Source organism: Perissodus microlepis, chromosome 15 (genome assembly GCF_051167445.1).
Source record: "Perissodus microlepis isolate ML-2025 ecotype Zambia chromosome 15, ASM5116744v1, whole genome shotgun sequence".
In the NCBI taxonomy this organism is placed as follows: domain Eukaryota; kingdom Metazoa; phylum Chordata; class Actinopteri; order Cichliformes; family Cichlidae; genus Perissodus; species Perissodus microlepis.
Window position 1 is genome coordinate 4,677,098 of NC_140475.1, and position 25,118 is coordinate 4,702,215.

Genomic DNA, 25,118 nt, shown 5'->3' on the forward strand with positions numbered 1-25,118 from the left:
GATGTGACTGCTGATAGAAACAGCAGGATGGATTGTGACATGTACAGGGCAACAATTTCTCCTCGGATTTAGACAAATGCTGCAAAACTGATCAGACAGACTTTCACAAGGCAAAGAAATGAGATATTCTTCAATGGCCAAGTCAGTCACCTGATCGCAACCTAACAGAGCAGGTTTGCAGTTCTTAAATACAAAAACTGAATGCAGAGACCCACAAATAAGCAATAAGTGAAGGTGGCTACGGTAAAGGGCTGACAGGGCATCTCGAGAGAGGAACCACAACAGTACCTGGTGATCTCCAGAGATTGTACCTCAGGTGGTTGTTGACTGTTTGAAAGTTTATTCGTAAAGAGCTCAAAAAATACTTTTTAATCCTCTTGAATTTAAGCTTAAAGTCTGCACTTCAATCACATCTGATTTGATTTAAATCCAAGGTGTTGGTGTACAGACAGGATTAGTTCATAATATGTAAAGACAAGATGAAATACAGCCCCCCCCCCCCCCAACAAAAGTTATTTGTGACAGATGTTTGAAAACAAGGAACACAAACGGTTTTATTTCCAAGAAGAGATGCCGTTACATCGCCATTCACATGAAATCAGCCACATTTTGGCTTGAAGACATCAAACAAAGCAAAAATGGTGGTATTTTAAGTGAAGGATGGGACAATAAATGCATTGAATTCACTCAGACTGAGGCAAGATAACCAGTGTTTCGAAATCATCCAAAGACAAACTGTTATGCAATTAAAAAAAACCACAATATTCACAGAATCTATTTACATTAGGTACACGTCTACCACAGCTGACGTCTTGCATCGCTTCCAAAACATCAGGTTTATGTGTACTGACTTATTCAAAGATGACTTTATAATGCTGATTTAATGTGTTACGTTACAGGTTAATGCAAACAGGAGACAACGCGGGTGATTTCTACCAAAAAAACATTTAAAGTGCTACTACTGATGAGCTTTACTGCATTAGTAACAGATTAGTAACACATTATCTAGCACCCATTGAAAAATGACACCTTTTAATACGTGACAGAGTTAAAGCTGTGCATCACCCAGCTGGGAACAGACACTCAGCTTACATTGTAAGGCTTAAAATGCTGGATCGCAGAACATATCTGTATAGTTTTATTTTGCATAAGAGAGTTCAGTGAAGAATCGCTCAAAGTTAAACGTAATTCAAATACATCTCGATACCCCACCTAAAAGTTGGTCATATTTAAAGATCATTCATTGCTGGAAAATATTGATATCAAAACGGATTCATTTCATGAATACATTCAGCAGGTCTCTTAATGCCGTTTTATCATTTATACAAAAAAAATCAGCCTTTCTCTACATTATGAAAGAAGTCCACTGAGTTCAGAAAAGAGCAGCAGTTATTATCCGTGGCCCTGATCCTTTGGCTTTTTCAGACAGGCACATTTGGTGACACTTTCATTGACACACGTGACTCGAGCTTCCAATATCAGCAGAAAGCAGAGAAACTTCAAGTAAGACTGTGAAGATGATGTTAGAAAAAGATGCTGTTTCCTTAGGTCATTTACACACAAATTAGTCTTTTATATCCAGCTTCCCAGAACAAAAACTCCTGCTTCAATCAACTGTGCCCATGTGAGAATAGCATAGAGGGCAGGTGGATGCACCCTTACCTGCATGGTCCCAGGCAGCACCTTCACTTAAACCTAACAATGAGAAGGTGTCTGAAGCAAACCGCCTCCTGCCGTGTTGTACGTGTGAGAAGAGACGACTTTCACAAAGGCTCCGATGTGATTCGGAGTCCAGAGTTCACACGTGAAGACATCTTTAGTCATGAGTGAGATTTCAGTGTGAGACTCTCAGAGCGTAGATTCGTTTTTGTAGTGAAAGGACGTTTGTTACAACTACGCAAATTCTAGGTCAGGTTCCAGTTCTTTTTCTACGTCTATCCAGGACCGTTTCTTTGCGCTGGGGAAGTCTTTTCCTAAAGCACCGCGTGTTAAAGGCCTCGACGTCTTGGTGGTAGGGCTTTCAGTTGCCTTAGCGGAGGGACTGTATTTAAGTTTCTTAGAGCTGGATCTGAGGGGACTACTTGCAGGACGCTTAACTGGTGCCGACTTTCTTTTCGGAGGCCTTCCTCTGGGTCGTTTGACTGGCACAGGAATATCTGCTACTTTACCGACATTGCCTGTGAGGTCCTCAGCTTCCATCTTGGTCTCTTCCAAAGTAATTTTTTTACTTTGTTTCTCTTCGAGCAGCACAGATATTTCACCTTTGCTGACACATTTATTGGTCTCCTCTATCACACTACACTTTTCCTTTTCACCCACAGCAGTACTTGCAGGGTTCCTTCGAGGCCTGCCCCTGCCTCGACGGGCTTCTGGAAGGCTTGGATCGGCCTCGGACTTGACAGAACACACACGATTAAACCTCAAGTGGGCAGCTGGAAGAGTTGTGCTCATGCCTGCACCTGTGCTGCCCTCACTGTTGTTTTCTGTAGCTTTAAGATCCACTGAAGGCACAAACATTGATTTGTTAAGGGTGGCAAGCTCAGCCTGGGGGGAAATTACACCCGAAACCTTTGAATCGGAATCTGAAGATGCCGTTTTCCTCTCGAGGTTATGCCCAGTTTCCGAATCCAAAGGCAGGTCTGATGCAGATATGGTAGCGTCTGATGGCTCAAATAGCTTCATCTTAGCTGAAGAGCTAGCATCACCTTCCTCTTCATTCTTCCTGGGTTTCATGACCATGAGTGTATAGAAGCCTTGGCCAACTGTAAGATAAAAAAGTACACAAACATATGCAATAATATTATAGTAACACATTTAAATGGAAGATAATTTAAATTTGGTGTATTAACTGATCAAAGTGCTTACTTGGTTTCAGACATGAGGGAAGTATGAGCCTGCCAGTCTTGGAGCGAATAAGAGGAAGAGCCAGAGGCTTTGGAGTTTGAACCTTGGTGCTGGTGCAGTTAGCTGTTGGGGATACAGGTGAGGCTCCTTCTTTGGCTGTGGGGACCTGAGGTGAAGCTTTACTGGGCGGGTCTTGAGACTGCTGATCTGTTTGGGAACTGGAAATGTGGGAACCAGTAGCTTGGTCTGGCTCTCCAGAAGCTTTCTGTTTGACTTCTAAGTTTGATGGAGACTTTTTCTCTTGGACTGAGGCCACATGGTCACCTTGCTCAATTTTCACCTGGGACCGGGGTGCAGAGTTCGCAACCTGAGCTGGAGAGGATACCAGCAGAGGCAGAAGTTTAGATACAGGTGTCTTTGGACAGGATTCAGTTGGAGCTTTTCGCATGAGAGGCTGGAGCAGGGCTATCATCGTTTTTAAATTGTGTGGAGTTGTGGCTGTGTTAGCCTGAGAAGGAGCCCCGAGGTCAGGCTGTACTGAAGATGAGGGCGTGGGGTTAGACTTGGGAGCACTGGCTTGTAGTAAAGCGGCTCTGGACTGTAGCAGGTGGGAAAAGAAAGGCGTCCACTTCACCGTCTTCTCTTTCCTTTTCTGTTTTTCGCACACTTCCTTTAGTTTGTGCCTGATCACATTTTGAGACTTTCCTAAAAATGTTATATTTGAAAAAACAAAGTTAGTGACAAGCAGATCTGCTGGCGATCAAGTCTCTATGTTGACACAAGAGCAGGATGTCGTACACAAGTGCTGGATAGCAAGCTTCGAGTTATTCTCCATGCAAACTCAGTGCATTCAAACAGTACAAAAACCAATACAGGGCAAGAAAAGGTGCATTAATACAGAGTGTACATACCAGACAACTGAGAGAGTGTCTCTACATAGCCCGACTGTATCTGCGTCAGCATCTTCTTTGTCTGTTCTAGATGTTTGGAGGTCCTAACCAGGCTCTGAATTTCTTTCAGGGCCTAAAAAACACAAAATGGCAAAAACGAGTGTTGACGGTGAGGCCAAAAACTCACACCTACAGATCTGTGAAAAAGTGTTTGCCCCCTTCCTGATTTCCTATGTTTTCATCAAACAAACTTAAATAGTTGACAAAAACAACTCAAGTAAACACAAAATGCAGTTTCTAAATGAAGGTGTTTATTATTAAGGGGAAAAAAAAAATCAAAACCTACATGACCTGGTGTGAAAAAGTGATTGCCCTCTAGACCTAATAACTGGTTGGCCCAGCCTTAGCACAACAACTACAATCAAGCGTTTGCAGTAATTGGCAATGAGTCTTTTACAGCGCTGTGGGGGAATTTTGGCCCACTCATCTTTGCAGAATTGTTGCAATTCAAGCACATTGGAGGGTTTTTGAGCATGAGCTGCCTTTTTAGGGTCATGCCACAGCATCTCAGTCGGATTCAGGGAAGGTGCTACATATATATATGCAAATGTCTGTACGTGCTAGCAACAGTTTACAAGTTTACAAACTCAAACTGATTCGGACCAGAGGAAACAAACTATAGGTGTTAAAACACCCACATGTTTTTCCATTGAGAGGAACTCAAATTTAAATGCATCTTTAAAAGTTTTCAAGTATGTAGTCTGATGCAAATACTGTGGTAGTATCTGTGCCAACTTTCTGGCACTCTGCTGTCTTGGTTTGGTCACTAAATTTTTATTTGGATACTTAATGAGAACATGACCTTGAAATTGTGATAAAAAGTATTAAAAAGTAGTAGAAAGTGCACACAACCTTTAGTGGAATTACATTTTCCCATTAGTTGTCTTGCAGTTTCCACTTTAGCTAACCAGAAGGAAAACTGCAGTATGCAGAACTAACCAATGACAGGAGGCGGAGCCTGGGAGCTCTTGGGTCACTCCGTAGGACAGCCTGGAGTTTATCGAAGAGGTTTCGCTGTTCCGATCTTCTCAGCCGTTCTAGCACTGTGTGGTTCTCGCGCCTCTTTTTGGTTTTTGTCTCACCACAATCATTGAGATCCTGGAGGAGACGCAGTGAAAACTCAAAACACACTATACATACTGCCTTATAATACAAAGAACTGTGTTCCTACTATATCTATATAAAGTGAGGGCAATTAAATATGGCGGTTAAGCTGGCGCTTGTCTTACCTGGGAGTCGAGTTCCAAAAATGATCCCAAATCTTCTCTGGAATCTCTAAATGATGATAAACAAATTTCAGCTTTGACGGTAAATAACAATTTTATGCTTTCATTTCAACATCCAGATGTTCATTTTTTATTACCGTGATTGCAGCACTCCCTTGGAAACAGCTTTCTTCAGTTTAGCGATGGCCATCTGTTGTTTCACTTCTTCTACAGTCTCAACATCCACCGTCTCATCCTGAAGACAACATCATTCATGATGAGCTTTTTAAAACAATGTCAGGATTAGGCCGACTACTTTTTCATATTTTCTAAAGAAATTTAGTGTTTTTATAATTAGAGTTAAAGATGAACTAATTTGAATTTTTGCACCCAGTTTAAATTTTACATGTATTTAAAGTTGGACTGATTTGTTTCTATGAGCTGACAGCTGATTTTTTTTTACCTTTACATTTATAATAAACCATTGTCCACTTACAGTTTAGAGGGCCTTCCATTAAAATAAATCACTAAGCACTCAAAGAAAATAAAAAACTTACATCTTCGTCTCCCTCTCCTTCACTGTCTGATGAGTAGGAGCTTGTGTCTTCTGAAGCAATGTCTAGGTTTGATTCTGCCTGCTTGCCGTTGGCCTCATCGCCCTCGTCTGATGGGATCTTCCCATCACAAACCAGCTCAGGGGAGGAGCCGTGCTCTGCTAATTTGCTGCTTAAAGAGCTCTTGACTGCGTTCACTGTGTCCACAGCAGGACACCCAGCTGCACCGTCTTTTTGTAACAGGACATCATTGTTCGCCATGTTTGATGCTTTTAGATGTCCTGACTGTTGTGCTGCTCCATCAGCTCCGGGCGCTGGGAGCTGAATGAGGGTAAAGCCCCCGGGCAGGGAAACACCAGGTAGCTTCTGTCCTCCGGTGCCCTGGTTGGACGGAGGGCAGATCCTGAAAGAATAGGTTCCACTCTGTCCTAAAAAGCTGGGGCTTTTCAGTGATTGTGAGACGGTGAGCGAGACAGGCGAGGAGGAGGAGCTGCTCTGGAAGGAAGAGTCTGAGTTGTGCTGGCCTGAGGAAAGTGATTGGACAGAGCTGATGTTGGATGATTTCTGTGACTGTTGCCCCAATGAGATGCGTCCCTTGCTCTGAAGGCATGGATGGAATAAGAAAACTGAAAAAAAGAAAAAACTAGTTCAGCATGATGAGATGATAATATTTGCATTATTTTAACATAACTGTGTTTTAGTGACACATGTTTACTTCTATTCTATTTGATTAAGTTGATGTCACTTCTTGAGGTTCATCTACCCTCTATCAATTCTAATGCTTTAACAAATCATCTGGTCCTTACCACAACTTAATGTTATATAAATACAACCCCAGATGACATCTTACACTGTCCTATTATTTATTCAACAAAAATTAAGCTAAGAATGAAAAGCAAACTCCATCCATCCATCCATCCATCTTCATCCGCTTTATCTGAGGCCGGGTCGCGGGGGCAGCAGCCTAAGCAGAGAGGCCCAGACCTCCCTCTCCCCAGCCACCTCCTCCAGCTTATCCGGGGGAACACCAAGGCGTTCCCAGGCCAGCCGAGAGATATAATCTCTCCAGCGTGTCCTGGGTCTGCCCCGGGGCCTCCTCCCGGTGGGACATGCCAGGAACGCCTCACCTAGGAGGCGCCCAGGAGGCATCCTTGTCAGATGCCTGAACCACCTCAGCTGGCTCCGGCATCCTTGTCAGATGCCCGAACCACCTCAGCTGGCTCCTTTCGATGTGGAGCAGCAGCGGCTCTACTCTGAGCCCCTCCCGGATGGCCGAACTTCTCACCCTATCTCTAAGGGAGAGGCCAGCCACCCTTTGGAGGAAGCTCATTTCCGCCGCTTGTATCCGCGATCTCGTTCTTTTGGTCACTACCCACAGCTCGTGGCCATAGGTGAGAGTAGGGACGTAGATCGACCGGTGAATCGAGAGCTTCGCTTTTACACTCAGCTCCCTCTTCACCACGACGGACCGGTGCAGCGGCCGCATTACTGCAGCTGCAGCCCCAATCCGTCTGTCGAAACTACGTCTAAAAAAGCCTAAATACTCTTTTACTGCTTCAATCGAAACTAAGAGAAGAAGCCATTTGCTGATAACCAAAGGCACTTTATTAACTGATCATCAGTAAGGTTGAGCACCTCTATAAAAGCAGAAGGTTTGGTAGTTTGCAGGTCTAGCGCATTCACAATCCCAAGGAGGAGAGACATCAGCAATCACCTTAGAGAACCAACTGTTCCCCATCAGTCTCTGATGGCTTAAAAGACCATGATTCTACAGTAAGAATGATTATTTACAAGTAGAAAACATCAAAGACAGCTGTCAATCTTTCCAGGAGTAGATATCTCAGAAAATTCACCCTAAGGTCAGACTGTGCAATGATCGGAGAAACTGCAAATAACCCAAGTAGTTCATGACAGTACAACAAATACTGTCATGGCTTGTTTGGGAGGGTTGCGGTGAAAAAGGATTTTCTCTCTAAAAAGAAGATGGCAGCACAGCTCAAGTTTGTGAAGTTGCATCTGAACAAACCACAAGGAACAATGGGAATGGAAAGATCAAAGTGGAGATGCTGATCGTCATAAACCACAGCACCATATTTAGCCTAAACCAAATACCAACTGTCAAGCATGGTGGTGTAGGGGTGGTAATTTGGTATTGTTTTGCAGACACATGACTAGGAATTGGAATTGAGAATCGGTTCTTGTAGAGAACTGGAAAATAGTGGATATGGACATTATTTTATTTTCATTGCACAAAAGGATGAGAGTGCGATTGTAAAGCGGAGACTGCTCTAGGACAGAAACAAGCCACTGCTGAACTTCAACAGGTAACAAACTGATGACCTCAGTTCCTACCGGCTCATGTTTCTACAGTAGAATCACCATGACAACCTCTTTAAAATCTGTACTGGTTTTCATCTTTGACTTGTGCTGTCGGCTTTGTGTACATACCTAAACACTAAGAGAAAGATCACACTTGTCCTCGTCGGCATTTGTGTTGGTGTGTGGGGTTGTAGCCTGTATGTTTATATTTTTAAATGGCAATTATAAGACAGTGTGTTTCAGATCATTTTACAGAGTAACATGAAAGCAACGTAACGAGTAGTATAACAACTGTTTTTATCGGGGGTGTAATTAACTAACGTACTGCATTACTTTTAAGAAAAGTGTTCTGCATATATGCAATAGTTACTTTTAAAAAAAATAATGACCCCAATACTGACCACAACAAAAATCTCCAAAATTCACAAGATTTGAACACTCAGCATGTAATTAATTTGCATAAATGTAATGTCTTTGATACGCTGCTTAGAGGTGGTGGTGACTCTCAAAGTGGAGCCAATGAGAATCAATAAGGAATCGGAATTGCTAAATTCTTATCAATTCCCATCTCTACACAGGACCTGAGTGCTTTGGACTCACTGAGTCAACCCTGAACTTCTCTGTATACCAAAGTATTCCAGAGTCAAACGTGAGGCCATCTGTCTAACAGCTAAAACTCGGCCAAAACTAAGTCATGCAACAGGACAATGACCCCCAGCACTGTCATTTACAACAGAATGACTGAAAACAAAAGAATCGGGGTGTTGCACTAACCCAGTCAAAGTCTAGACCTCAACATGATTGGATTGCTGTGATGGGAACTGAAGAGAGCTGTGCATAAATGAATGCTTGCAAACCTCAATGAACTGAAGCAACACTGTAAAAACGAGTGGGGCAAAATTCCTCCACAGCAATGTGGGATACTGGCAAAGACACACAGAGATCAATTACTTCAAGTTACTGTATGATGGGGTGTACTTAGCTTTTCACATATATTTCTGCCATTCATGTGAGGCGGTATTTCAGAATTTTATAGCCTGGTAAGAATCAAATGTTTTATTATGCACTAAATCTCGGACATAAAAGTGGTGGACTTTTTTCTCATGACTATACTAAAAACAGTTTTAGGTTCTGCTCAGCTAGAACACGTGAAAAACCACATTTACTAAGAGCCTTTCCAAACAGACTGTCCTGTTTTTCAGCATCATGTCCTTTAAGACGATGATAAAGACAGTGAATATCTTAAGCACGCAGTTACAAATTGCTTCACAGTTTGAATAAAAACAAACATCGTGCATAATATCTCTACTGGTTTATATGCACACACACTTACATGCAAGTATTCGGTGTGAATTACAGGAATGGGTGATGAACCACGGAAAAGCTAAAATGAGTTTTCAGCAGTCAAAAGGCAAACCACTGATTTAACCGACGTGATGGGCTGAGGAAGTGAGTTTCAAAATTTAGCCGCTACAACCTCAAAAGCACAGTCAGCTCTAGCACTGCTGCAGAAAAAGGACCTGAACCATTTAAGGCTTTGTATGTGATTTTTAAATGAATTCTGATTTTCACTAGAAAGCCAGAGAAAGGGAAGAACAGGCAGCACATTTAGGAGGTGGCAGTTTTGAATAAAGCAGATCAGGTATGTAAAACAAAGTGCCTCTGCTGTGGTCTAGCAACAGAGAGACAACCTTACCTGGTGACGGCGTTAGTGTCTTCAGATCAGTAGTTTTCCTTGCAGCGATACTTGGACTGACTAATGAGCTTGCAACTTTTACGGTGCCAGTTTTTGGAGTGCTGGTTTTATGTGTAGAGTCTGATTTCTGAGAATTTTTCTGAGGAACATCAACTGAAGCATTTAGTCGTCCTGTGACGTAGGCAGCAAGGCGGTTAGCTGGATGCAAAGATCCCATCTTTCCAAGCTGCAGTCTGGCCTGATTGTAGGATTTGCCATTTACCTGCAGAGGAAGGAATGCATATGTATATTTTAGAAAGTATCTGTATATTTCAGCTGGTGTAGCTGTGTGTTTGTTAGTCCTTAAATAGCCACACACTGTTATCTTTTCCAAAGGATAAATCCAATTACTGAATGCAAATCTCATTTTTTCCCCCTTCAACATCCAAACCTCAGTGCAAATTTTTTCCAGTGACAATCTGTAACGGAGAATTTAAAAATTCCCAGGCACATGGATGTATTTGATACAACTTTACAAAGCCCTTACCTGTATAAGTCCAGGTGCTTGGTAACCAGCAGGTTTTCTCTCGGCTCTCAGCGTGCCAGCAGGCATCACTCCACTCAGAAAAGGTGTCACTCCAAACCACATCTGCGGCTCTTCGATTTGGCCATCTTCCTCCTCTGCGTCAGTGTTCTCATCAAGGCCTTTACTGGTATGCATTTCCTCATCACTGTCACATTCATCATCATCATCACAATCACTGGCTTTTGATGGTTTGCTAATTTGCACCTATAGAAAAAAAAAAGTACAGAACTTTGTCATATTGGAAACTGTAGAGAACGCCGTACATCACGTCATCACACGAAAAAGCAACAAAGCAAAGAAAGTGAGGACAAATGTTCCAACAGTCAAAAGCAGGATTATTAGACACCCAACAGATAGCAGCCACTGAGAAAGCCACTGCAACATGGGAAGTGCCCAAACAGTAGTACCCACAAGGACCATCTGAAGTCATCTTCCAAAGCTGGTCAGACTCCATAGATGCCGATGTTAAAATGTCAGACTTTAAAGCAGAATCAGTTTAATTTTCTTTATATTGCACCAAATCACAACAACAGTCGCCCACTTAGCTCAGTGGAATTAGCAGGCGACCATATGCCGCATGGCTGAGAGCGACCGGCCTGGGTTCGAATCCGACATGCAGCCCTTTGCATGTTTTCCCGTCTCTCTCGCCTTCTGCTTTCCTGTCACTCTTCACTGTGCCCTTTCAAATAAAACCGTAAAAAGGCCCAAAAAATAAATACATTTTTGGTTCTGTAGCTAACTACACCCAAACTGGAAAGAGTGATTTTTTAAGGGTCATGTAAAAACATGGGTTCAAATTAGAATTATTATAGGCATGGTAAAGGTGTGAGCACACATAGCCTGCACATATTGTTTGTACTGCCTAATACAACTAAATACAACTGCTCCTGACTTTAGGCATCAAAACATGATTTCACAATCCAGTGGGTAACTCTTTCTAATATAGTCTATACCCAAATCTTCAGTACCTGGTAGGTGACGATGGAGCCGCTGGGCTTCCGCATAATGATCTTGCTGATTGGCCAGATGCGGTAAGGACCAATGTAGAAACGTTGGGAAAGCTGATCACGATTCATCCGCTGACATAAAGCCTCCAGGATCATCCTCTGGTCGTTCTGCCACCGACACACTGACTGGATCTGTATTTGCTTCCTTGCTCCTACTTCACTACATGCAGTTTCCTGAGATGCGTTTTCACCTGGAGGTTACAGGGAAATACGTTTTTAAACAACTACAAACACCTTTAATATCCCACTTCACTACAGTGCAGTTATTTTTCTTACCTGCTTTGTTAACAGTTGGTAAAGTGCTGTAGTACTTGTCAGTGGTTTTTTGTGGTTTTGTTGGGGCGTTTGGTGCAAAGATCTTAGGCTCTATGGTGACTTGAGGAGGCGGCTTGCTATTGAACTCTCTTACACGAGCACATGTCATCATGCTCTCCAAATACTTATACACTGGATCCTTATCTTCTTCACGTATCTGCAATGAAGATTTTAGTCTCTTTTTAATGAGATTACAGGACAAATTGTAAACAAATACAAAGAAAAACTTCTTTGTTTTGTTTTTTGCAATTGACAAATTTAGCAATTCTTAATATGGCAAAGTAATAATCTTCAGCATCAGCATTTAATAAAAAAATAAAAAAAAAAAAGCTGTTGAAAAGCAATTTTATTTTACCGGTTGTGGAAATACACTGTTGCGTTTTTGGACCTTTGGTGTAACCACATAGAGGGGCGCAATTTTTGGAATAAAAACTGCTTCTGGATCCTCATCACTGCCATTACGCTTCCACAGTTTATTAGCATGTGAGCCTTGGCGAGGCTGGACCACGTGTTCCATATTAGTCATCGCTGGGGAGGGCAAAAAGTATCTCATTAACACTTGTGACCAAACTGAGCAAAGAAAGACTCTGAAAGACTGCGGTCAGAATCAGGGAAAAAATCGTCAACAACACACAAATGATACTGAAATAACTTGAACTCGATCTTACAGTAAACAGGATGTTCTTGGCTCTCCCCTGTGGACGTCTGCTTAGTGATCTTGCGTTTGAAGCAGGCACAGCCAAACATGCATTCAGGCCGCCTGCAGTGGAGATGGCCTCTGTTCAGGTGCTGCAGACTGGAACACACACAGCCGAGTCTGCAGAACTCTTGACCACATTCAGGTCCAGCAACTTTATTTGGAGAAGGGGGTACTTTCAAGATCTGGCTGGGCTGCGTCTGGTTAAAATGAGAAGTGAGAGTCATCAAAAGAGTTTGAAAAATCACTTTGTGTGCTTTTCTTTAATGTACCTCCTTTACATTTGATATTATAAAAGCCAGGGTGACTTTGAAAATCATCACTACAGAATGAAACAATGAAGTCATCACTGACATTCCTACACTTCCTGCAGAGGACAAACATGCTACATACCTGTTTTGTCAGTAACACAGTCAGAGCAGCTGACAGCCTCTCTGTAGTCAGCTGTGTTCTGCTGAGGCCCTGGTTCAAAGCTGCCGTCTCCATTTCCAGCAGCTTGTGCTGGAACTTGGTGAGCCCCGAAGGTTTGTACATCGGCCCCTGGTTCTGACCAAAGCTCATCTCTGACAACCTGGGGAAGAAACATGAAATGAGCAGATAAGAATTGTTCATTGAAAAGATGTACTGATGTGAAGCAAAACTACATTATAAACAGCTGTAGGAAAACAGCTACAGGACTAATTACAAAGCAAGGAAGCCTATGTATATGTCCGCCAATGTAGCAGGGAAAAGGGGATTACACGATCAATAACTGCAGTCATTTTCACTGGATGTGGCTGGATTTGGATAACCCAAAAACTATAGTATGGGTGAGAAGGAAATGGATGAGAATTATAACTTTTGATAAAAAAAAAAAATAAAGATGTATAACCACCCAAACAAACTAATTCTGAATGGACTGAAAAAGATAAATTGTGAAAAATAATTTCATGACTCACAATGTAACATTTAGTTTTTTCCCCTCTTTCTATTAATTTTATTAATTATATTTCTATAAATACAATCTTAATATGAATTTAATAGATAATATGGATTCTACATTGTTCATAAACAGTCTACTATAACGCAGTCGTTTTATGACACTCATAAACAACAAATAAACAACAAGTGGAAAAAATACTGATGGCTGTCAGTGTTACCTCTCTGTTGTTGCTACCCCTCCTAATAAGCCCCTTTCCATAAGTACCTACTCAGATTGACTCACCACGGTTTGCCACGGTTTTCAGGGTTTTCCATTAGGTCATAGCACCTGGTACCAAGTACTAAAATAGTACCTGCTCGGCCGGAGTTCCAAGTGATCCAAGCAGGTACTAAAATGTGACATCGTCAGACTGCATGCCACCGATTGCCTGGTCAGTGGCATCACTCGATGAGTCATGAGAGTGTCGACCATACAAATTAGGTGGTATTTGATTGTTGAGTCGAGTTGTGGCGAGTCGATCTTAGTAGGTACTAATGGAAAAGTCTCAATCCTACGTGACTTCCTTCTTTTTTTTCTTTTCTTTTTTTAAATAGAAAAAAATGACCTCTAACTTTGACCTTCAGACCAAGGTCAAACTGAGATTCAAACTCCTCTGGGACTTTTAGTAGATTCACCTATGGTATGGTTTTAAAATCCTAAGTAGACTAGTTCTTGAGTTATCCCTTTCACAAACTTGGGTGTCCACACCACCCACTCAACCGTCAGGGTGATGACAATATCCCATCGGCTTTTTATGGCTGAGGGGTAAAAAGCTTTTGGTGGATAAATTGAAGAATAATTTAAAGTGCATTAAAATCACAAAAGAAAGAAAGTCCTGAGAGTGCAGGTGGAGAGTTGAAATTCACTTTAAGCAGGTACCAAGACAAATATGATAAGACTTGCATAAAACTTGCAGCTAGGTTTTGAAAAGCATCAACTAATACTAAACCTGTACTGTAGTTACGTACAAAACAATGTAGGTAACTACAGTAAATCAGTATATTTAGAGGGCTTTCATAAATACAAATACAAAAAGTCAGTATCAGTGATCATCGTGGCATTTTTTCCATTTTGAAATGAAAAATCTTTGGTTTTGTTGTATCTATTTTACGAGAAATGTCACCTTAGAGGAATTATAAATTCTTACTATTGCAACAAAGTATCGATTCTCAACTCAAATAACCTTTAGCCACATCAGTAGCCAATCAAATTCAGAACACAAAACATGTGATCAAATGTGACTAAATTTAAAATATATCCTTACCTCTGTGAAACTCCCTGATTCTGGGTATTACTAGAACCACAAGCATCACTTGGATGCCTCAGCGAGGACGCAGCCTGGAATGTGAATTTAGCTCCTGCTTGATGGGGGGCTGCTGGCGTGGCCAGCGGAGGAGCAGGTGACGTCAGAGCAGAATAGAGCAGTGGTTTGTGGGATAGGGGACAAGGCCTGTTGGCCCCCACTGGGAATTTCGAAGGAGCCTTTCGATGCTTGAGAACGCTGTCCAGGGTCTTTACATAGCTGGAGCTTTTAGCGGGCAGCTGATAGGACACCGAGCCTTCTGGGTTTGTAGAGAAAGCAGCGGCGCGCTCGCTGATTTGCTGAGCTTCGCTTTCCAAGTACTCATCCAACATGTTGCTGCAGAAGGCAGAGAGGTTCTTTTGTAATCCTTTTTGAGAGAAAGAAGAAAGAGACTTTAATTTATTGAGGAAGAATAATGAATCAGACAAGTACTTTCAGCTGGTTTCAGCTCAGTTAATCTTTTGGTAATTAGAATGACTACACTAATCCCACGGCATGATAAAAGGAACATTGCAGCAACAATATGACGAGCAGCCCTTACCTTCACCGTTGGAAGAAGATGTTTCCTTGGCTTTTACGAACTTGTTTTTCCACCCCTTTATTTTCGTCATGTCACTTGTCTTTCCCGTTCTGGAGATGAAGGGTAGTGCCTCATCTGTGCAGCAAACATAATGCCTTTAGTTACAGGTCACAGCACACTATTATGTTTTAACAATGCCAGCCTGAGTTCTGCAGCAGAAACACAAATTTTAATCAGAATTTGATGCCAATTTTATTCTCTTTGCTGAAGAGAAAATTGTACTCCTTCAAGTTCAGCTGTTCTTTTCTTATCTGATCGCCCAAGAGCCATCACCTAATCACTTCTGTCTTGACATTATGCGAAGGTTTAATGTGGCATGACTGACAAACTCATATTACACACACCCTTTGAAAACCCACACAACAAACTCAACTCCTAAAAAAGAATCTGAGATTTCCAACTAGCTTTCCGGTCTCTGCGTCATAGCAGCCGACGTCAGCAGTGATGGCTGTCATCACTTTGGCTTGAATGTTTGAAGCTAGTGAAGGGTACAGAGGATGTCTAAAATTCCAGTCAGTACCCGACTCCTTATTACAGGAGTACCGATAAGCACCCGGGGAAATGGTGCTTTTTGTACTTTTGTGAGTTTAATTCATTCCAATAAAGCTGTTAAAACATCTTCTTAGAACGCCGCTGCATGTGATCATGTATGAAGTTCTTTACTTTACTGGAAAGAAATAGAAAAGCAGCTAAATTCAACACACCGAATCTTAGGGCCACACTCAGTACTTTAAAAATAGATCTCTAGTTAAGACTGGGAGACTTTCCATGCTTCGGTTTTCAATACTTTGCTAAATTCTCCTAATAAGTGACCAGCAGCACTAAGCGCTTCACCAGTGTATTGCAATCAGACACATGAATCAAACTTGCTTTAAATCGAAGGATAAACCATCCATGGCACACCAATTCCCCAAGTTAGTCAATATGAACTGAGTTAGTCTGCTTTGAAGCTAGTGCAAGCTTTCCTAAAAGGCATAAAGAATTAAAAATTTGTGATAACTAATTCACTGCTCATAGCAGTTATCGTGCCAAATCACAACAACAGTCACCTCGAGATACTTTATATTAGAAGCTAAAGACTCTATAATAAAAGTGAGAAACCTGGAACAATTAGGTGTCGTCTTATGAGCAAGCACTTGGCGAGAGTGGGAAGGAAAAACTCCCTTTAAACAGGAAGAAACTCCCCCAGCACTAGGCTCAGAGAGGGACAGCTGTCTGCCGTAACCAGATCAGGGGTGAGGAGAGGGCACGGCACATTTAGAAATTTATAACCCCTTTAAAAGTCTGCTTTACACTAAAATAACATACAATAAATGGGTTCCTGAAAACATCCTGCTAAACACATTCAGAGTTTTTACATGAAATAACCCAACAGCAACTAATCGTCCAATCACAGTTCCAGAAATCAGCAGTTTCCAAAAGTTTGACAGAAGACTTAAAAACAGTCACAGTGGATGAGGTCATCTGGGATGTCATTCCAGAGTTTTGGTGCAACAACAGCAAAGCCATGAGCTCCCTTTGAAATAAGCTTTAACTGTGGGATGAGCAGGAGTGATCGAGAGGCGGGCCTCAAAGACCTTTTAAATATTTCTATGACTTTCTAAGATTGGATTCTGTCAAGCAGAGGGAGCCAGTGCAAAACTGCTAACACCAGAGTAATAACATCTCTCTTTTTCCAGTCAAGAATCTGGCTGCAACATTTTGGACTAATTGTAAATGGGCAAGAGATGATTGACTAAGTCCGGCATACAGTGCATTACAGTAGTTCAGTTAAGATGAAACAAAGGAATGTATAACTTTTACAGTATCAGAAGATTGAAAAAAAAAATGTGTCTGGAGGAAACTGCACTTGTCACATTACTATCAGAGACACCTTACCAAACATGCACAAACCTGCTGAGCATGAAGTTTAGATGAAATATTATTAGTGGGCTTATAACTGCGTCAAACGTAGATATGACCACTTGCTGTGTAGCTTTGTGACTGCACCAAGTAGTTGTTAAAAAAATGCAGAAAAACTCGTTTTATATAAATCACACAAAATCACAGCTTTTACAAAAGGTGCCTCTTTGTTTAGGTGTTATCAATCACTATGGCGATCGTGGCTCAAGAGTTGGGAGTTCGCCTTGTAATCGGAAGGTTACAAGGACAGTCTAGGTCGTTGTGTCCTTGGTCGTTGTGTCCAAGACACTTCACCCGTTGCCTACTGGTGGTGGCGCCAGTGTTTGGCAGCCTCGCCTCGCCTCTGTCAGTGCGCCCCAGGGTGTCTGTGGCTACAATGTAACTTGGCATCACCAGTGTGTGAATGGGTGGATGACTGAATGTGTAAAGCGCTTTGGGGTCCTTAGGGACTAGTAAAGCGCTATACAAATACAGGCCATTTACCATATTCAAGACCCACCTACTGCATAGGTTACTGTACCATTTAAAAGACTTTTCCGACAGTCTCACGTTGATTAGTTTTCTGCAATACTTAGACTACATAAAACAAGTAAAACTCAACAAAAGTTTACCTATTGTGTGTCCACCTATTTTCTTACTATGACACTATGACAACAGCATACGACAAATTACTCATAAGATATTGTGCAAAAGAAGCAATCGAAGGACCTCGATCAAACATGCACAAACTGTCAAAGATTCAGCCCAACTTACCACCAGGAGACACAGTGGTGGTCTTGCTGTGTTCTGGAGGTGGTAGTGGGAGGGAAACACCCAAATACTGCAGATCAATGGACATAGTGAGGTCTAAGGAACTCAACTTCAAGCCCACTGAGAGAAACGGTAAAAACAGTGAGTGTTTTGGGTTGTTTTTTTTGTGCTTTCGTTTATTTTATAAAACTTAGGTAACAACTTGAAAGACTATGCCCGTTGTATACTCACCCTCCTGCAAGACGGGATGGATAACTTGTCTGTGTTTGTGGACTCTGAGCTCATTCAGCAGCGCAGTCTCGAAACGAGCCATCTTCTCCTCATCGGTCTCTGGATTGACGTTCACTGTCAACACCACAGATACAATTTTAGATTCAGGCAAACAACATTAAAAATGTATATCAAAGATTCCACAATAATATTTAAAGAAAAACAGGGTTTTAATAAAAAAGGCACAAAAATATTTATTCCATAGTTTAATCAACTGAAGAAAAAGAAAGAAAGAAAGAAAGAAAGAAAGAAAGAAAGAAAGAAAGAAAGAAAGAAAGAAAGAAAGAAAGAAAGAAAGAAAGAAAATCCTCACGTGTTGTTTGTGTCGGTGGTGCTGGGGTTGTTAGGGAAGCCGGAGATGCTGACGATGAGGTACTGACCATCTTGTTCCTGACATGAACCTCAAGAGCTTGCTGTGACATAAAAGAGCATTAAAGCTTAAAGATTTATTTGATATCAGGTGGAATGTTGAAGGAACCACCCCTCCCATTATTAAATGAAACTACACCCTCTGGAAACATGCCGATGTGCTCTGAGCATCCAATGCAATCACTTTCAGTGTTTTACCTTTGAGGTGAACGACACAAACAGCAGGCCTTCTATATCATCCATCTCCGGTTGCATAGCGCCTGTCAGTGATGGGCTGTGGACGACTGTGGAGGAGGCTGCTGCAGTTTTACACTCTCTTCCCCGGGAATTTGACCAACGCCTGTTCATCTTCTTCCTCCTCTTACAGAATCGAGGTGATGATCCAGGGGTAGACGTTGAGGAATTAGCAGTCACAGATCTTGCTTTAGGCGACATCCATACTTTTAAGCCCTGCTGCACCTCAGGGGCTACACTGGTGGCAGCGCTTTCTTGCTTGGGTGCAACAAGCACAAGATCACCAAGAGCATGTTTGCCTCTTATGCAGGGGACATATGGTTCATCTTTTCTAGCAGGTTTAGACATTATGGGCTTCAGTACCAATCGGGTCTCTTGCACATTTGATAGAGAAGCAGAGTCATTTTGACTGTTTGCACTGTAAGACACATAAAAGTTAATATTGGTTATTGATACCAAACAAGTGGATTTAATCATGATCTCAGTGCAAAATCCTTTCATTTGAGGTGGAGCAGCATGTGGCAGTGGCATTTTAATAAGCTATTTCCAGCTGTTTAACTGGCAATTTCACAAATTCCTACACCTAATGAGGCAGTCAAGTAAGAAATTAATAATGCATGCAATCCAATACAAACAGCTTGCAAAAATGTTCTGATTATTATACTTTTATATTGCATTCAGACAACTGCAATATTTGTATTATTATATGAAGTATTTCCTCAATTAAATTTGAAGAGTTGCAAAATAAATGAATCAGAAATTGTGCAAATATTCTGAGTTTATACGCTGCAGACGTTTTTTGCAGCGATTCACCGCGTGCTGTTCCACTGTGGTGTATTCTATGTAACACACACACACACTATGAGTTTATAGACTCATCGGCCACTTCATCGGGGAAACCTGTTCACTTGCTCAGTAAAACAAACATCTAAACAGCCAATCGCATGATAGCTACTCAATGCATTTAGGCATGTGGAAATGGTCAAGTCTACCCACTGGAAGTTCAAACCAAGCGTCAGAATGGGGAAGAAAAGTGACTTTGACTTTGAATGAATCATGGTTGTTGGTGCCAGAATGGCTGGTCTGAGTATTCCAGAAAATACTGACCTATAGAGAATTTCCCCACACCCCTATCTCTAGGATTTACAGAGAATGGCCCAAAAAAAGAGAAAATAATCCAGTGAGTGCAAGCTCTCTGTGTGGAAAATGCCTCAATGATGTCAAAGGTCAGAGGAGAATGGAAAGACTGCTTTAAGCTGACAGGAAGCCAACCACATGCAGAAGAGCATCTCTGAATGCACGACATGTCAAACCTTGAAGCACAACACACTGACTGCCAATTGGACACTAGAAGCCTGGAAAAACATTACCTGGTCTGATAATTGTCACTGCTCCTGATGGTGGTGTAACGGTCTGGGGATTTTTTTTCTGAGCAGACCAGGGCCGCCGTATTTCACGAATCATCTCAGACTAGTTTCTTGAACATGGCAATGACCAGATCGCAATCCAGCAGAGCAAATTTGGGTGGATGTGCAGCAGACACATCTGCAGCAACTATTAGCCCTTTTCCACTAGCACCTACTAGGCTTCGCAAGGCTCGACTCGACTCTGTTTTGGTTGTTTTCCATTACATTTGAGTACCATCTAATGTGCATGTGGTCGTTACAGCAATGCGGCCAAAAGTCCCACGATGTCATTTGTATGCTACACGAATGCCACTACAAAGGAGGACGTTGAAGCAATGGCATACTCGCTGTTTGGTGTATGTCTTTTTGGCAGACTTAGGAAACAAGGTGTTTTCTGTGTAGCCATTTCCCTCATTGTCAAGTTTTAAAAAAAATGGTGGTTTGACTCACTGAACGATGTCACAGAAGGGCCAGTTGGTTGCATGCAGTCTGTTGACGTCATATTGTTAATCACCCAAGACTGCTCGGCTCCTTGGCAGAGTAGGTACTAAAAAAATATACCTGGTACTAGATGCTAGCACCTAATGAAAAACCCCAAAAAGCAAGTTGAGGTGTGCCAAGCCGAACCGACCAGAGTAGGTACTAGTAGAAAGGGGCTATACGTGATACCATCATGCCAATATAGACCAAAATTTCTGAGGAATGTTTCCAGCACCTTGCTGCCATGAAGAATTAAGGCAGTTCTGAAGGATAAAGGGAGTCCAACCCAGTACTAACGAAGTGTAACTAACAAAGTGGTTGGTCAGTCTAGTTGTCTTTAAGTAATCCGTTTGATCACGTAGGATTTTTAGGTCAATTAAATGCATAGAATACAAATGTTCAGGTACTCCGGCACTTATAATTACCTAGACTCCATCACAACAACACAAAAGTATAGCACTCACATAAAAGTATAATAGTTAGTACAAAAAACGCATTTCTTGATTTTTTTGCTGTGACAACACAGCAATTTGCCAATGTTAAAACAAAGGAAGAAACAACACAAAACCCACCTCAGATCCAGAACCTCCTCCTGGTTTTCACTGGGTTCGGCAGGTTCGATCACTGTGGGCTGGTATTCCGTCTTCACAATAGCTTGAGCCTCTCTAGCGATTCTGTTCAGACGGGGGTTGTTCCCGTCCTCCCTAAATCCCTTTGCAAACGGGTTGTGATTAATTTTCAGCTGGGTAATCCGAAAGTTCTGATACGTCGTCACAGCCATAAATTCAGTTTGTGGAAAAGTAAAGGTCATGCTTTCATGTCCCATAACTACAGGCTTGTCAGCTGTGGGCATGCCTCCATCTGGAACAGGTATTATGTGAAGCCTAGGAATGTAGCGATGCATGGAGTGTAAGATTATATGACCATCCTGGTCTTGGGAGTTATTGGTCAGTTTGAGCTTGTAGAAGGACACCAAGCTGTTCATCCAATCTGAGCCGCGACAGGGTGAGTAATGGTGTGAAAATGCCCGGATCAGACCTTGGTTTTGATGTTCTGCTCGCCCGGTGACTTCCCATCTGGATGCACTCCAGCGGTACCTGTACTGACCCGATGGGACTATGGACAGGACCAGACTGTACTGCTGATTGGGATCCAGGCCAGTCAAGCGGTATCGGCAGTACGGGAACATGCGTCGGCCCTGCTTAGTGAGAATCATCTCGGTCCCACACTTGTAGAACTGCTTCCACACGTTGTTGTTTTCCAAAACGACACTGACACCTTTGAAGGTCAGCACCGCAGGAAAGTCTTTTTCCATGTCCGTGTTGCCAAATGTGGTCGCGGGCAACGCAGATGACCATGGTGTTGATTCAGGCATATTGACGATGCTCGTTTTCGTGCACGTTAGGGAGTCTGATGCGGATGTTATATGCAAGGCTTCTGGGCTTTTTTCAACAGTTCCTTCTAAGGTAGAAGCTGATGTTACTGCAGATTTAGCCGGGCTAGCTTCAGCAGGTGAAGAAACAGCAGCACTGGAATCATTACTCGCCATGGAGACAGCTTTGCTCTCAATCACTGTATCACTAGTGAAATTAGGTCTTGTCAAGGTTGGGAATGCAGGAGCTGAAGAAGCAATGGAAGCAGGAGGAGCAGAGAAGGGCGCATTAAGCAAGGTGCCCTTCTCACCTTCCACTGCCTGGTTTTCCTCCATGGGTGGGAGCTCAGAGTCTAAGGCGGACATCACCGGTGGCTCTGATCATCACACTGCATGAGACACCTGACACACAAACAAAAAAAGACAGCGTTATTTGTATTCTATAACAGCATTCAGAGGTACAACATGCATTACATTGATACAATCTAACCAGCAGAATTTAATTTTAAAGACAGAAAAACAAAATGAAGAACAAATATAATATAAACAATGATCAGAGAGGATGCAATTAGAACTCATCCAAGCAGAACAAACAGTGGCAGGAAGGAAAGAGGAGCCTGGAAAGCTGCACCCAAAAATGTAAAGACTTTGCATTCAGAAATGATTACAACCAAAATGTGCCGATCAACTCAGAGACCGCTGAAAATGTGTGTTTACTTAAAGAAACCAAACAGGGATGCACCGATGCATCTAAAGAGCAGTGGTTTTTGCTCTTGCTGACTGATATCTGACTGATACTTGAAAAAAGAAGACATTAACCAATGGCGGTTGCCGATGTTTATCTGCTGTACCTCATCAGTTTGTCCCTAAAAATGTTCAAAGATGGCCTGATGGAGAGATAAAAGACTGTTCAGCTACTTTATTATTGTGAAGATGTGTTTGTTTACCATACACAAAATGGTGAAGTAAACAATAATAACAACAACAAAATATACTGATGTTCACCTCAGCAGATCTCTGTTCAACACTACTGAGAATTGGCTAATCGCTATAGGGTGTTGCAACAGTAAGTGTTACAAATGACAAGTCCAGCATATACTGGGCTGCTTAAAGACACAGGCATTATTCAAGACGCTGACACAAGTACTGTGAAATCAAATGAAGACTCGAGATGAATGTAGCTCATCTTAAGTGTAAAGACTTGATATCGTGTCAAAATTAAATGATCTCTGGCCACTAGTTTCTGTGACTGCTGGCTGTTTGAATGTTTTGTAAGCAAACCAGACCAAATTTCAAGACATCTGATCTGCACGAATCATAAAAACGTCCCTTTGTGTTCATCAGGACCATACTGTAAAAATAACAAAATCGCTGATCAAGGGATGTTTTTTTGTTTTGTTTTTCAGAAAGGCACATCCTGTCCCCAAATACCCTGAAAAATAAATTAGAAACTTAATTGGGGACAGAACATAATTTATTTACAACCTTGGGCTATGTGTGCTCCTCTGATGATCTCTAGGTATTTTTTTTATTTATTTATTTTGGTCAAAAATGTAAAACTACATTTAAAAGACCTGCTCTGTCTCTAAAACTGAAGTAAAACTCGTATATTTCTAAATTTTTAACAGACTACTAAGATTATTTTAAACTACATGTTAAATGCTCCTACGCAAGAACCCCTGAAGCCACCATCACACCATTCAAGACGAATACTACAAATATAAACAATCAAAAAGCGCTCTCAGATCATTTGAACAATTTCTCGTGTCCCTGTGGGGAAAAGTGGACTTTGCCTTGCTGGAGACCACTTCGGTATGACTGACCAATGGGCTTCCAGCTCAGGACACGGACGGAAAAACAGCCCTACATTTTAAACAAGGATGAACCACTAACACCGTTTTGTACCTTGAAAGCCAAGAGAAATTATCTTGGTCAACGGCACACCAGAAACTATAAAGGTAACCCCTTTTTGTTGTTGTCCTAACCCCCTCCTCTAATTTCCTAATCACATTGTCACGCCGGCACACGGATGCTTCAAGTCTAAAGGTGTTAAACACCACAATGAGAGCCTAAAACGGCTTATCACCTCCATGTTTACAATATAAACTCCCAGCGTCACTCCCGTATAACTATTTCACTCCCTGCAATAAGAAGCGGCGTTAAGAATTTAAGTTGTTAAACCAGCAGCTCTTTCTTCCTCACACACCGCGGAGAAGGAAGGCCGCCCGCTCCACCACTCACCAAGTTGGAAAAGTTGCAGGTTTCACTAAAGCCTCACCTTTCAGCGTCGCTTCGGTACCTCGTGGCCGACCGCAGCGAGGCAACAGTATCGTTCAGCGGCGAAGCTCCAACTGTTGCACGTCGCCGTCGCCGTTAAAAGGGCCTCGGAGAATCCCTCGAACATAAACACAAACTGGCAAATGGAGGCCGAGAGCCACGCCACTGTGCTCACATCGACCGACCCGAGTGTGCACGCAGTGGAGCCAAAGCGCATGCACACTATCACCCCCACCTCCACCCACCACCCCCCTCTTCAATGGCGCGTGATTCCCGGCCCGCCAGCTCGAGGGAAGCGGGAGTCCGCCATCCAGGAGATATACATAAATATTTCTTTTCTCTCTCGCTCGTTCTCACCTCGAGCGCGGTCCGCGCGCCGGTAAGGACAACTCTCTGCAAGTTTGCGCGAAAATGTTTAGGATGTGTAATTCGCGCACTGAGAGCAAAGGCGTGACACTTTCTCTCTCTTCCTGTCTGTTTCCTTGACTTCTTCTACCTTTTTCGATCACACTTCCATTCTCACCCTCTCTCAGCCCACACATACACACACACACTGTCCTCTCTGCCCCCCCCCCCCCTCTCTCTCTCTCTCACACACACACACACACACACATCCGTGCTCTCGAGCTGTGACGTAACACGTTCACCATGGTGGTAGAGATCCAGTAGCCAATGCGCAAGCTCCCAATGGACGACCGGCCAGTTGTTTCATCACGGTGGCAAACGTACGAAAAAAACAAATGAACACTGAAAGTAATTTTGTATCTTTGTAGTATTATGCATCAACATTAATATGTGCAACTGAAATCAGTGGCTCATAAACTATTAACTGATTGACCTTGTCTACAAAAAAGAGCAAGGCTGATTGGCTTTGTTTACGGGACAAGATGGTGGCCAGGAGTTGAAGTTAAGAATAAATATTTGGACAAAAAATAGCATATTGAATTTGCACATATTGAATTGTAAAAAATAATTTAAAAAAGCTGGAAGAATACCGTTGGACCCTATTGGGTCGCTAATATTTTTAACAAACGCTCTTGATCTAAGCATAAAGTAATCTAA

At 42.2% G+C, this 25,118-nt stretch overlaps 1 protein-coding gene across 2 annotated transcripts; it reads right to left on the bottom strand.

Annotated features, from left to right (window-relative positions):
• Window positions 1-528: 528 nt before the first annotated feature.
• mgab (MAX dimerization protein MGA b) lies at window positions 529-24,620 on the bottom strand. 2 transcript variants are annotated; one of them, XM_084953519.1, is made up of 22 exons: window positions 24,058-24,620; window positions 20,980-22,181; window positions 18,486-18,939; window positions 18,232-18,331; window positions 17,880-17,993; window positions 17,652-17,768; window positions 14,958-15,071; window positions 14,378-14,783; window positions 12,546-12,723; window positions 12,124-12,352; window positions 11,811-11,983; window positions 11,417-11,612; window positions 11,102-11,331; window positions 10,095-10,337; window positions 9,569-9,830; window positions 5,557-6,179; window positions 5,158-5,255; window positions 5,024-5,069; window positions 4,734-4,892; window positions 3,756-3,867; window positions 2,866-3,549; window positions 529-2,762 (listed from the first exon to the last, which is right to left on the bottom strand). In XM_084953519.1, the coding sequence occupies exons 2-22, from the start codon at window positions 22,143-22,145 to the stop codon at window positions 1,894-1,896; spliced, it is 6,573 nt and encodes a 2,190-aa protein (XP_084809645.1). In that variant the 5' UTR covers window positions 22,146-22,181; window positions 24,058-24,620; the 3' UTR covers window positions 529-1,893. The 2 variants fall into 2 exon arrangements, with proteins under 2 accessions (XP_084809645.1, XP_084809647.1); XM_084953521.1 differs by lacking the exon at window positions 17,652-17,768.
• Window positions 24,621-25,118: the final 498 nt, after the last annotated feature.